Source organism: Peromyscus eremicus, chromosome 15 (assembly GCF_949786415.1).
Source record: "Peromyscus eremicus chromosome 15, PerEre_H2_v1, whole genome shotgun sequence".
NCBI classification, from domain to species: Eukaryota; Metazoa; Chordata; class Mammalia; order Rodentia; family Cricetidae; genus Peromyscus; species Peromyscus eremicus.
The window spans coordinates 44,538,849-44,551,411 of record NC_081431.1 but is presented as its reverse complement, the minus strand read 5'-3'; the positions used below and the strand labels follow the sequence as shown (position 1 = coordinate 44,551,411).

Genomic DNA, 12,563 nt, shown 5'->3' with positions numbered 1-12,563 from the left:
CTCTCAGTATCAAGAGCGCTGAGATGGAGATACCGAGAGGCTCATTAGTGATGAAATCAAAGATGGAAATACAGAGATTAGGTAAGAAAATCAAAGACCCATGACAAAGGAGAAGTTACAAGGTGAAGGGACAATGTCTCCAATGTCAGAAGGACATCTGACATCAGCAGCTAGTGGTCGGGAAAGATGGAGTGAGACACTGTCAGCATCTATTTATCATGAGACTGATGCAATAAAACAGGGAAGGCAGAGGCCTGAAGCATGAAAGGATGCCAAGTGGGCTGTGAAGAGCATGTGTATATTTTTATATAAAGTATCTGTAGTCAAGTGGAAGATGACAACATAGGTGGGGAGGGAACTGGAAGGACTGGATAATTAACATACTATGGTTCCTAAGAAGGGCTTGTGATGTGTGTCTGTTGTGGATCCATATTTGAAAGAAAAGGAAATCTCCTCATTGAAGTAGGAGAGAAACTACTAGGGAAAAGCATGGCCGGCATGTGTCAACCTTACGGCCGAAACTTAGAAGAGAAAGATTTATGGATCTCTTATCTCTTGACTTTAATTTGCCTTTGATTAAGAGCCAAGTTATTAGCTGTGAATAGCATAATGGAAGAGCTGGAGTGAAAAATAAAATTGCTGCAAATAACTAAACAGCAAATAGGGAGCCTGGGATTCTGAGCCAAGGTCTTCTGAGGGACAGAGACGACCATGAACCTAGAGAATCTCCTTTGTATTCCAGCAAGCTCATTCCACATTGGCCTGGTCAGTACTCTCCCACCTTCCCACCAATTCTAGCGTCCTCTATCATGTCTGTTAACTTAACACATCATTAGTTTAACTTGCTTAAATATCTCTTGTCCAAACAAGACTTTGAACTCAGTAAGGAGCCTTGGGTAAGAAGAACTTTTATCTTCTCCAGAAGCTAACTTAGTTGTCTCAGTCAGTGATAGAGGACAGAAATCAGAACAAGCTTGAAATATAATTTCTAGGCCCTAATGGTCTAACAACAGCAAACAAAGATGGAAACAAAAAGATGTTGTAGAATTGCTAGTGAAAGGTGTGTTGCCTGCATTAAAAGTAAATGGAGGGGGAAATGAGTAATATGGTAAGAAGGCAGTTCCTCCAAATACTAGTAACCAAACATAATAACCTGTCGTAAATTCCTCAAGAGATCTGCCAGGGTAACAAAGAAGATGCAACATAAGAAAAGAGTTAGTTCTCTGCATTTTTTTGAAATAGAAATTTAAGTGGAGGCTTCACTTTTCTTCCTGGCAGAAATCCCTCATAAGCAGTGCTGTATTTTACAGGTAGTTGGCTTCACAGCAATCAAAGCCACGCCAGCATCAGCAGCCAGCTTCCCATCTCATGACACCTTGAAGACATAGCTGGAAACCTGCCATAGCTTGTGACACAGGGGTGTTGATCAGGTGCCTTTCCTCAGTCGCTATGTCTTGTTTCCAAGTGCATTTTGCCTTTAATTTGCAATAATATTGAAACCCTGGGTGTGTGTGTGTGTGTGTGTGTGTGTGTGTGTGTGTGTGTATGAAAGTGTGCATATTTATGAATTTAAGGAATAAAATTATGTTAAAATACTTAAAATACTCAGTTCCTGGCAAAACCTCATGAAATAAGCCAAGAACTGCTGCTCTTTCATTAACAAATTTCATCATTGCAGCAATTTATTTTCATAGATTTCATTTCTAAAGATAGATGGGTAAATAGAGAAGAAGACAGAGACATGGGGTATATTAGGTAGATGATGATAGACAGACAGACAGACAGATGATAGATAGATAGATAGATAGATAGATAGATAGATAGATAGATAGATAGATAGAGATAGGCAAATGAAAGGACAGATTGCTGTGGATATCTGCTGTGAATATGTTGCTCTCATTGGTTAATAAATAAAGTGCTGATTGGCCAGTAGTTAGGCAGGAAGTATAGGTGGGACAAAGAGAGGAGAATTCTGGGAACAGGAGGGCTGAGTCAGGAGATGCTGCTAGCCGCCGTCATGAGAAGCAAGATATGAAGGCAGAACTGGGAAAAGGTACCAAGCCACGTGGTTAAATATAAATAAGAATTATGGGTTAGTTTAAATGTAAGAGCTAGTCAGTGGTAGGCCTGAGCTAATGGCTGAGCAGTTTAATTAATATAAGCAAGCCTCTGTGTGTTTACTTATGGGACACTAGTGGGAGAGATTTGTCCCGACTGCTGGCAGGCTGGGACACAGGAAAACTTCAGCTACAATAGATCATCCAAAAAAGGTTATAAAATGTATTACTGAATATTCGCTGTAATTTAAACAAAGAAAAATGTTAAAGTAAAATTCAAATATTGTATATCAATAACTGTTCTCACTTACTTTATTCTAAACACTCTATAAGTAGATGTCATTTTTTTTTTACTACTTGGTCAATTTTAGATGTTATTTTGCAGCTCTCTGCTCTGAAATATGAAGAATTTAAAACATATTTTTTATCTCCTCTTTTAATAAGCAACTCAAGTCAGTTAAGTAATGTTGTTGAGCTAACTAGGAAAACCTTATTTCTGTATACATCTCTTGAGAGTGTTTTTCTAAAAAGGGTTAATACTTGCACGCCTTATTTTTTAAAAAATAAATAAATTATGTATTAGGGACTGGGGAAATGGGTCAGCAGTTAAAAAAAAGCACTGGCTGCTCTTCCATAGGACCTGGTTTCAATCCCCAGAATTCACACGACAGCTCACAGCCCTCTCTAACTCCAGTCCCAGAGGATCTGAAACCCTCTTCTCATCTCCATGGGAGACACACATGCAGACAAAACACCCAAACACATAAAATAAAAATAAAGTGGAAATTTTTAAAACTGTACTAGAGAACATAAATTATTCTAAAGTGCTTTAAAAAAGTGACAAAACTGTTAAACTGTGAGAAGATATGGAGTGAGCTGAATTTCCATTATTCTTACGTGAAATAATCCAATCTGAAAAGACTTTACATTATCTGACTGCCCCTGTATAAGATTCTAGAAACAGGTAAAACTATGAGGAAAGAAGGAATATAAGTGGATGTCAGAGGTTATGTGAGAGGGAGAGTTAACCAGGTGGAAAACAATGGATATTCAAGACAACAAAATTATCCCCCAGTTCTGTAGACATGGATTATTGTACGTTTCTCAAAACCCATAAAATGTACATTCATTACAAACCCTCACATAAACTATGGACTTGGGCAATTTTGCAACAATTGTTAAGTTCATTGATGCTAACAAGTGTACTGCTCTGATATGGAGTGTTAACAGTCCAAGAATGTGATGATAAATGTTCTGTCAACACCACTGGGTCAAAGGATACCCAGACAGCAGATTAATAAAACAGTATTTCTGCATGCATCTCTGAGGGTGATTTCCAAGACTAGTGTTTGAATCAGTGGACTCCATAAAAAATACCTTCTGTCTTTTATGTGAACAGGCATGGCTTGATATGGATTCATGTCTTATTGCCCTTGGATGTCCATACTGCTGGTTCTCAGGCCTTGGGTCTCTGAGACATGATACCAATACTACCATCCCAGCACCCCAGCAATTCTAATCCTTAGGCCTACAGCCCTGGACTCATAGACACAGCATCAAATCCTTCAGATGCAGATTAAATTGCATCCCTGTCTTCCTTGGTTTTCTACCTTACAGACAGTATATCATAGGACTTCTCAACTTTCAGTATATACATGAGCCAATTTCCATATTAAATATCACACACACACACACACACACACACACACACACACACACACGCATCCCTTTGGTTTTGTTCTAAGACTAGGATGTTATACAAATGTGTGAGTGAAAAGCATTAGGGGAACTGTCTGTTTTCTGCTCAGCTTTTCTGTGGCATTAACATTGTTTTTAAAGTAAAATTAGAAATAACTACTAAAGCTGATAACAATTACCAAATAAGATTAGTGTTGAGTTGGACATCCTCAAAGTCTTTTCATTTTTGAACCACTTATCCTCCCTCAAAAGCTGAAGAGATAATGCTCATATTGAGGGATATATTTGAAGAAAATACTAAAAAAATTATCATTAGACTGTAATGACATTTAAAATTCCCCAACTCACATCACGTGTGGAATATAGCCCCTCACTCTTTTCTGGACCCAAGAGTTTCTTCATGTTCTCCTTTATGTTCTCTTTCCTCTGTTGTCTGAAAGCTTTCTCCTGATCACACAGAGCCATGCTGAACCGTAGGTCCGGGCATGAGCTATGATAGAAAACAGAGAGGTCAATGAGCCAGCGTTCCCAGGAGCCTTGTTTTACAGTATTCCACCTCTGAGGTCGCTCAAAGCTTCATTAATACATGCTGATTGCTTCCCTCAAACCATTCCCAGGAAGCAATCTTAAACACTAGCACAAAATGATAGCTGTCTTAAAACAGTTATGTGCCCTATGGCAAGCAGTGATCTAAGACTGGACTAGAAACAGAAGGAGCGGGGGAGGATTAGCAAAATGTATTCAGATGTGAACAAATTAAAAATATTTTCTCAAAGAAAGTGATATTTAGGTAAAATAAATGAGTAAACAGTCTCCAATACATTGTGGAGTGGTTTGTATGAGATGTCCCTCATAAGGCTTAGACTTGAATGCTTGATTCCCATTTGGTGTCTATTTAGAAGATTATGAGGTGTGGCCATGCTGGGAAAAGTAAGTCACCAGGGGCAGTTGTGAGTTTTCACACCACTCCCACTGTGTTCTCTACTTTCTGCTTATAGATAGGGATATGAGTTCTCAGATGCTGCTTCTGCCTCCTGCCATCTGGTGCCTCTGCACCCCCATCACGAACCATAAACCCAAAATAAACTCTCTTCTGTAAGTTGCCTTGGTACTGTATCATGACAGTAGGAAAGTGGCCAATACACATGGTATATTAGGACAGTGAAGACTTTCAGCAGGACTTCAAAACAAAAGACTGTGGCTTTGGTACAGTACTTTACAAGGTTAGGTGGTCAGGAATTCTTCCCCTCTTCCTGCATCCCCACTACTTTCGCATCTAACACCTTCTAACATCACAAAGTGCTTAACTCCCAGGGAAGATGCTTGCAGAAATATTATCTGAATAAGTTCCTTTGTCTAATGGAGGACTCCCCGCAAAAGAGAAGCGCTTCAAACAACACAACTCCAGATAACCACAAATGCAGGGCCATCTAAAAGACATTTGAATCTCTTATTTATACCCCTTTTTAATAGCAACAGCAACAATTTCTCTGAAACTTATACCCACTGAAAACCACATCAAGTATAATGTATCATGACAGCTATGGAAGAAATTATTACACACTGTCAGTGGCCAATCACTGACAAGAAATGGGCTTTAAAGACTACAATTATTTCCATGGGAATAGATATGTTACTAGAAGAGCCCTTGAAAGCAAGCACTTATTCTGACAACTATTATCCAGCTTCCAAACTACTGGAAAAGTAAGAAAATATTACAACTCTGCTTTTTGGATTTTGTAAGTGAGGAGATAGCTGAAGGGGACTATTATGATATTGCTATGTATTCAAAGCTTCAGGAATTATTTCACACATAAAGTATTCTCTTTAACAATATCAATTCCAATATTCTTCATCTGATTAAATAAATGAACTTACCAAACTTCAAGAGACATTTCCAGAATCATTTCAGTGACCTATAAAAGGAAAATATTAGCTAGATGAGGTAATAAAACAGATGTTCTTGATATAATGCAAACAGGCAAAATGAAATTTGAATGACAAATAAAAAGGAACAAAAAGAAAAGCCAATATAGACATGTTTGTCAATTTTTGTTAGTTATTATATAACTCTGCATGATAAATCATTTTAGCAAGTACTAGAATTGCTTCTGCCTGATTAGTGGTGTGACTGTTACGGTGGTAATCAACTGCTTTCTGAATTTGAGGCCCAGTCCACAGAAAGGAATTCATGCCTGGTACTGTAATCCTGGTCAAAAGCTGGGGAGGTCATAGGCCCTAGGGTAAAACCTACTACTGTTATTTCACTAAGTGGACAGGGTGTCAAACTATCTTTTAAATATGTGTTTCTATGTATGGATTAGTGCTCCCATACAGCTCTGGTCAGAGAAGCTACTGTTTGCAGTGGGCAACAGTTAACGCAGAGACCCATGACTGGTCAAAGTACTGAAAATAAGTGACTGTGTTGAGTGCTCAGCTCAGGATGGAACATCTGTATTACCCACTCCAAGTCTCAGAAACATCAAAGAAAAGGAGTTGGAAAGAATATAAGAGCCAGAGCATAGGAAAGAGTGCTATGAAACACCATCTTCTGTACATTGCATGGCCACTACACTTACTCACCGAAGCTATGGTTACCTGTCCAAGACCTGCACAAGGTGAAATCCCTCAATATTCCATCACAGATAGGGGAGGGACTTGTTAGACTCCACCCCTTCCTGAGGGGTTACTATCAGTTAATGGTTGCTGGAGGGTGGGAAACACTTTCCTCAAGAGCCATGGATAAGAACCCATGCTGGAGTGAACAAACTCTTACTTAGCCATGTTCATGCAAGCAACCCTCATTAAACTCAGTGCCTCACAAAAACAAACAAACAAAATGAAAATAGGAAGAAAAAGAAGGTGTTCCAGAAGGAGTGGAAGGGAGATGAGAGAGGGAATGAGATGGGGGTGAAATTTTAAAAATCCATTACATACATAAATGAAACTGTCAAAGAATTGCAATTTTTTTTAAAAAAAATCAAGTAATGCTTCTGCCTTGTTGTTTTCTTCCCTCACTGAAATAAAGTACTCAGTTCCATGATTATTAGTCATAAAATATAAAAATGGCTGAGATACAAAATAAGGCAATATTACTACTGTGAGCACTGTTCGCAAGTTGCTTAAGGTTGCAGATTCAATGTCCACCACAGCCAAGAAACTAAAGAAAGCCTTGGTGTCAGTTCACACGTACATGTGTGTAACGAGTTGGGTGGAACTGGGACACTCATGCCTACTGGGTACCCAGATCCAGGCTCTGCCAAACATCTACCAATGCAATGGGGAGAATCTGGATTTTACTTTCTCAAGGGTACTTGCGAGCCAACCAAACTGCATCCTGTCAACCAGACAAGTTTCATTTAACTTGAAAGGGAGTGGCTAATATTCACAGAGCAAATATGCATGAAAAGATGTCTTTCCAGAAAGTACATCTCTGCTCTATTGAAAGACCTCTGACGTTAGTACTGATGACATCAGTACTGAATAAGACCGTTACAAGAACCAATGGGAAAATGTCCTGGAAGCTGCTGTATAATTTTAAAATCATGCTATTACTTTTATTATACCAGTTACCATAAGAACATAGATTGGAGCAACTGCTTGATCACTACTCTAGAGTAGATCTACAATATGCTTCTTGAAATGTGAAGGGCATGAGTTTAGAACCATCGAAAAATGGCAGAGATCATCAGATGTGTTACCTTTGGGGTTCAGGGTGTGAGGAGAAGACAAAAGAGCAGGAGCTTCTCAAAGGTTAAAAGTAAGTTCATAGATGAGTCTCAGTACGGGCTTTATAAGGAAAAGATAGCAAGATCTAGATAAACATATGTCTCACGGCGCACTGAACTTCAAAAGGTTTCTACTAATAGTTCACTGCAGAGTATTTGGAACTGATGGGTAGTTAATGAATATGTGTTGAATGCTCATATTATGTGAAGTATACCAGATAATCTTGTCCTGTCAAAAAATATCCAATCACTAATAGAGATAAAATTATGGGATAGTCTGACCCAAAGAATAGTTTTCTGCCAAACTTTATAATTCTTAATTTATGAAAGAAGATATAGACATTACTTTTACAGCTGATAAAAAAATATTCTAAAAAGTCTAGGACAGCAGGAATTACACATGATCAGATAAATTGTGTTTCATTGTAAATCAAGAGTGACAGGCTATAAAATAATTGTCATTTATCAATGGGAGCAGTGCCTAGACCACATCCCAGTGCATTATGCCTAATTTCCAACTTGGAAATTTCAACCAGAATCTTTCTCACAGGGAACTTGAAAGAGATTTTATACTGAATAGTGTTATCAGGGTTATTTAGTAAGACTAATCAGGCAGAGGCCGCACAAATTTTGTTTAATAGTCGTTGCTGCTGTTGGGTGTTGTTTGCTTGTTTGTTTTGTTTGTTTGTTTTGAGACAAAGTCTCACTATAAAACCTAGGCTGACCTAAAACTGGTAAATATTCTGCCTCAGCTCCAGAGCTTTGAAATTACAGCCATGTCCCACCATACCTGGGTGTATATTGTTTTTCCAAAACAATACATAAAAGTTACCACTAAAATGAAATTAGGCTTAATGTATTTCTCTCCAGAGGGCCAAATTTTTATGAAGAAATGGACAGGAAATGAACTATCTTATAAAGCTCTAATTCAATGTATATCTCACGAGAGTCAATATTTAATAAAAAGCTGAATTACAACTGGCGGGTCCTGAACCAACTTACATATTAAAATATCCAATGCTTGAAGGTATCCAGTGCCTCATTGCTCCAATGATTTAATAAACAAAACCAAAATTGGCTATGCCATGTTTATGGCTGTATTTGTGTTCCCAGGAGAATACCTTTTCTATTCATGTTCATCAGTATTTCTTAAGATATTCTGATCCTAGGCAGAGGGCAAGACTCTTAAGGGAAAGGCAGAATAAGAGCAAGCCCAGGAGGTCTCAGAATGTGCTGCTATGGCTCTCATCATGGATCAGACACTCACTTCTTTGTGCTGCCCAAGTGGACCAGAAACTCAGAAGGAAGTTTCACCTGCACCTCCCTCCCCCACCCCAGTGCAGTATGTTCAGACTTGCTGGGAAACGTGATACTCACAATCTCTATATCTTTTACCTGGAACATGTCATTCACCTAAAACAGCCACAAAAATATGTACTTCCTGTGAGGCATTCAACAATGACTGAAGCTTCTTCCCACACACTGCAAATGGCTCTTCATTGGGAACCTCTTCCATGTTATAGGTCAGAGTGTTAGACAGAAGGGGGACCAAATCTCCCAGGCAGCCCCCAAACCCATGATTCATCACAAGGGGCCAGAACAAGTTAGAACTCCAATTCCTCTAAGAATTACAGAACCAGGCTGCACTAATTATGCATTCTTGTGGAAACCAAAAACCTCTTCTTTGCATTCCACACTGTAGAAGAATTTTTGACATCTACCATGGAACATGTTCAGTCAGAGTAAGTAAACGGAACTGGAGTCGAGAAACTACTGTTTAAAAGAATACATTTCAGACTTTAACGTAATTTTAAATGTACCTAAGCCACTAGTTCTCTTGAATATGTTGAAAGAATGGAGCTCAAACAGTATATATGGTATCTAGTAACAAAGGGGTACTTCTAAGCTATTACAATGAAAAGATCATATAGTCAAGTATCCATATTTTAATATGTGTATTGTTTCCTTTCAAAAAATCATTAATTTCAAATTCTGGGCCCTAGCTTGTTCATTCTCATTTACTTCTTCTAGGCAGAAACAAAGGCAAATGACTGTCACACTGACTCAGCAACTGTTCACCTCTGTCAAAGAAACGACAATGATATTTTCAGTGTCTCTGTATTTACATGACCCGTGCAAGACAACCAAATGAAAAACTGAAGGTCAGAGTCACTTTTACTAAGAACCGGGCTGCCATAGCCTGCCTGTAACTCCCTCCTGTGAAGAACAAACTACAAATATGACAAGGAACGGTGTTCTGAGTGAAGACTGGGGACTGCAACTCCACCAGTGTGAAGTAGACACAACAAGGGGACACTCATAAATACCATTTCTAATGTATAAAACGTGACTAACATAGAATTAGTATTTTCCACCAGGAATCTTCTGTGACTCAAGAAAGTGGGACAATTGTCGTCCAGAGTATACCCTAGGCGATCTTTAAAGATGAAGAAACTACACTGTTTTTTTTCCTGTGGCTTGTTCTTCTTTATTCCCTATGATCTCAAAATTCCTCAACTTAATCTTTTACCAAATGTGGACACCAGTGAGAATTATGAAGAGCGCTTTAATAAGTAGCTTTCATACAATAACCAAAGTTTCTCAGAACACTGCCAGCAAGCCATTTTTTTCTCTGTGGTAATCTTTGGTCTCTCTAACTTTGTCTGTTAAAGTTTACTATTTTCATTATTATTGTCTAAGGGATTCCCAGGTTTTCAGCCTTTCACATAAATAAAATTCTTCAAACACTTGTGGCTAGGTACTACATTACGGTTTGTAGCTGACTATGTTATACTCCCTTGATAGAACTTACTGCCCAAAACAGGGCCCATGAATGCAGGAATATTATAAAATACCCTGTAATTCAAGTTATCTATCGTGGATATATGAGAAGATTCACCCCGGTGTCTATTGCTAGTAGCCCAAAATAAAAATGCATTCTGTCTTAAAGCCAGGAATTATTTGACCTACATTTTACTATACCCTGCATAAAGACTGTCTGATGTTCTTTACATCTGTCTTAGTGAGGGCTACTATTGTTGTGATGAAATACCATGACCAAAAGCAACTTAGGGAGGAAAGTGTAAGTTCAGCTTACACTTCCATCACTGGGGGAAGTCAGAGCAAAAAATCAAACTGAGCAGGAAATCAAACAGAGCAGGATCCTGGAGGCAGGAGCTGATGCGGAGGCCATGGAGGGGTGCAGCTTACTGGCTTGCTCACCATGGCTTGTTCAGCCTGCTTTCTTATAGAACCTAGGACCATCAGCCCAGGGATAGCATCACCCACAATGGGCTGGGCCCTCTCTCATCAATCACTAGTTAAGAAAATGCCCTACAGTCTTGCCTGCAGCCTTGTCTTAGGGAGCTGCTTTCTTAATTGAGGTTCTCTCTTCTCAGATGACGTTAGCCTGTGCCAAGTTGACATAAAACTAGCCAATACAAGATCTTTGCCCCTGATTCCCATACTTTTCATGAAATTGTGTCATCAATGTACGACTGTGATAAACCTATTAAGACAAAGGAATCATAATGCAATTGCACTGAACGCACCTAACCCACCAGCTCACTTTAGAAGTGCCTGAAAAGCACTGGTTGTCTGTGCTGCTGGTGGTACAGTGGGATGGAAATGGTACTGGTATTATCCTCCTACTGACCAAAGAAAATGATAAATTTTAAAAATCTGTGGCTACAGCTCAGGGGTACCATTGCCTAACATGCCCGAGCTCTGATTTTCGTCTCCAGTGTTTATTTTTTAAAGAAAATAATTTACAATTTTAAAAGTATGACTTCTATTAAGTGTATCACTTCTGCACACACTGTACAGCCAGAAAACCCTGCTGAACACCATAATCTGGGCCTCTATAGTATCTTGACTTTTCCTCCAAACTCCACTTTGTCTCCTGAACTACCTAACTTAAGAGTCTCTGACTTCACACAAGACAGTTCTTCAATGAACCCACTCTGACACTAAGGGCATTCTGAGCTCAAGCCCCAAACTCCTATTGTTTTAAAGCTGTACCCACTACCTCTTCCAAAGAGATCATTTTCAAGTCATAATTATGACTAAACAGCAATGAAAGTAATCAGCCAAAATTAGACAAATGCCACAGAAGCATGAAATGTGGCTATTTCTAAGCAATAATACTAGCTTCCAAATAAAGACAGAAAATTAAAGCATAGTGTAAACCTGAGGCCCCAATATTGGCCAAAACAAACATACTGTATCTAGAGAAATAAAGAAGTATAATTTCTCTGACTGGCTTCCAAACCGTAGCATTTTCATGGTTTGTTTGAAGGGGGCTACTTTGTCTACACAGATCCAAATAACTTCTGAAGGATCTAGAGCAGGGGCTGTCAATCTGTGGGTCCTGACCCATTAGGGGTTAAACAACCCTTTCACAGGGGTCACCTAAGACCACCAGAAAACACAGATATTTACATTATGGTTCATAACAGTAGCAAAGTTCAGTTATGAAGTAGTAACGAAAACAATTTTGTGGCTGGGGGGTCACCACAGCATAAGGAACTGGATTAAAGGGTTGAAGCTTTAGGAAGAAAACTGTATTTAATAAATTCAGGAATGAGTGACTAGAGTAGTCTGAATCATTATAAAACAAATACTTGCTAAATTCAACTCTACCTGTGTTTCAATACTAAGTTCCTTTAGGTCAATGAAGACAAACAAATAAGTTTAATATCCAACTAAATCAGTTCCATAAAGCATGTGATTCATGTTCAGTTGAATTGGATCAGTTACATTTATAATGAGAATATCTAATATGTATCTGGTGATTGCTGGACCATATACTATTTCTCAGTATTAACATGCTTAACCATAACCATAGCCCTCAGAGGTGGGGACTAGATGTAACCCTGCTTCCTAGATGAGGATGTAGAGCATCAGGAGTAGATGCCATCGCTCAAGCTAATCAGTCACAAAACACAAACTCCAGCAAGCCAAAGGTCCCTGGCCCTGAGACGAGGATGTCAAGATGCAGGCTGTCCCAGCTGTTCTCGGGTAACAGATACAGTGCTCTCTAAGTTCCACCTACAACAGTACAACCCAACCATGACTTGAA

General features: G+C 38.9%; 1 protein-coding gene across 1 annotated transcript in view; it reads right to left on the bottom strand.

Annotated features, from left to right (window-relative positions):
• The window catches only part of Pla2g4a (phospholipase A2 group IVA), a 140,717-nt gene that overhangs the window by 51,904 nt on the left and 76,250 nt on the right, over positions 1–12,563 (bottom strand). Inside the window, exons 6-7 of the mRNA XM_059280570.1 lie at positions 5,634–5,671; positions 4,104–4,245 (exon numbers count right to left, since the gene is read on the bottom strand). Of these exons, the coding sequence (XP_059136553.1) occupies positions 4,104–4,245; positions 5,634–5,671 (180 nt within the window). The remainder of the gene's footprint in view (positions 1–4,103; positions 4,246–5,633; positions 5,672–12,563) is intronic.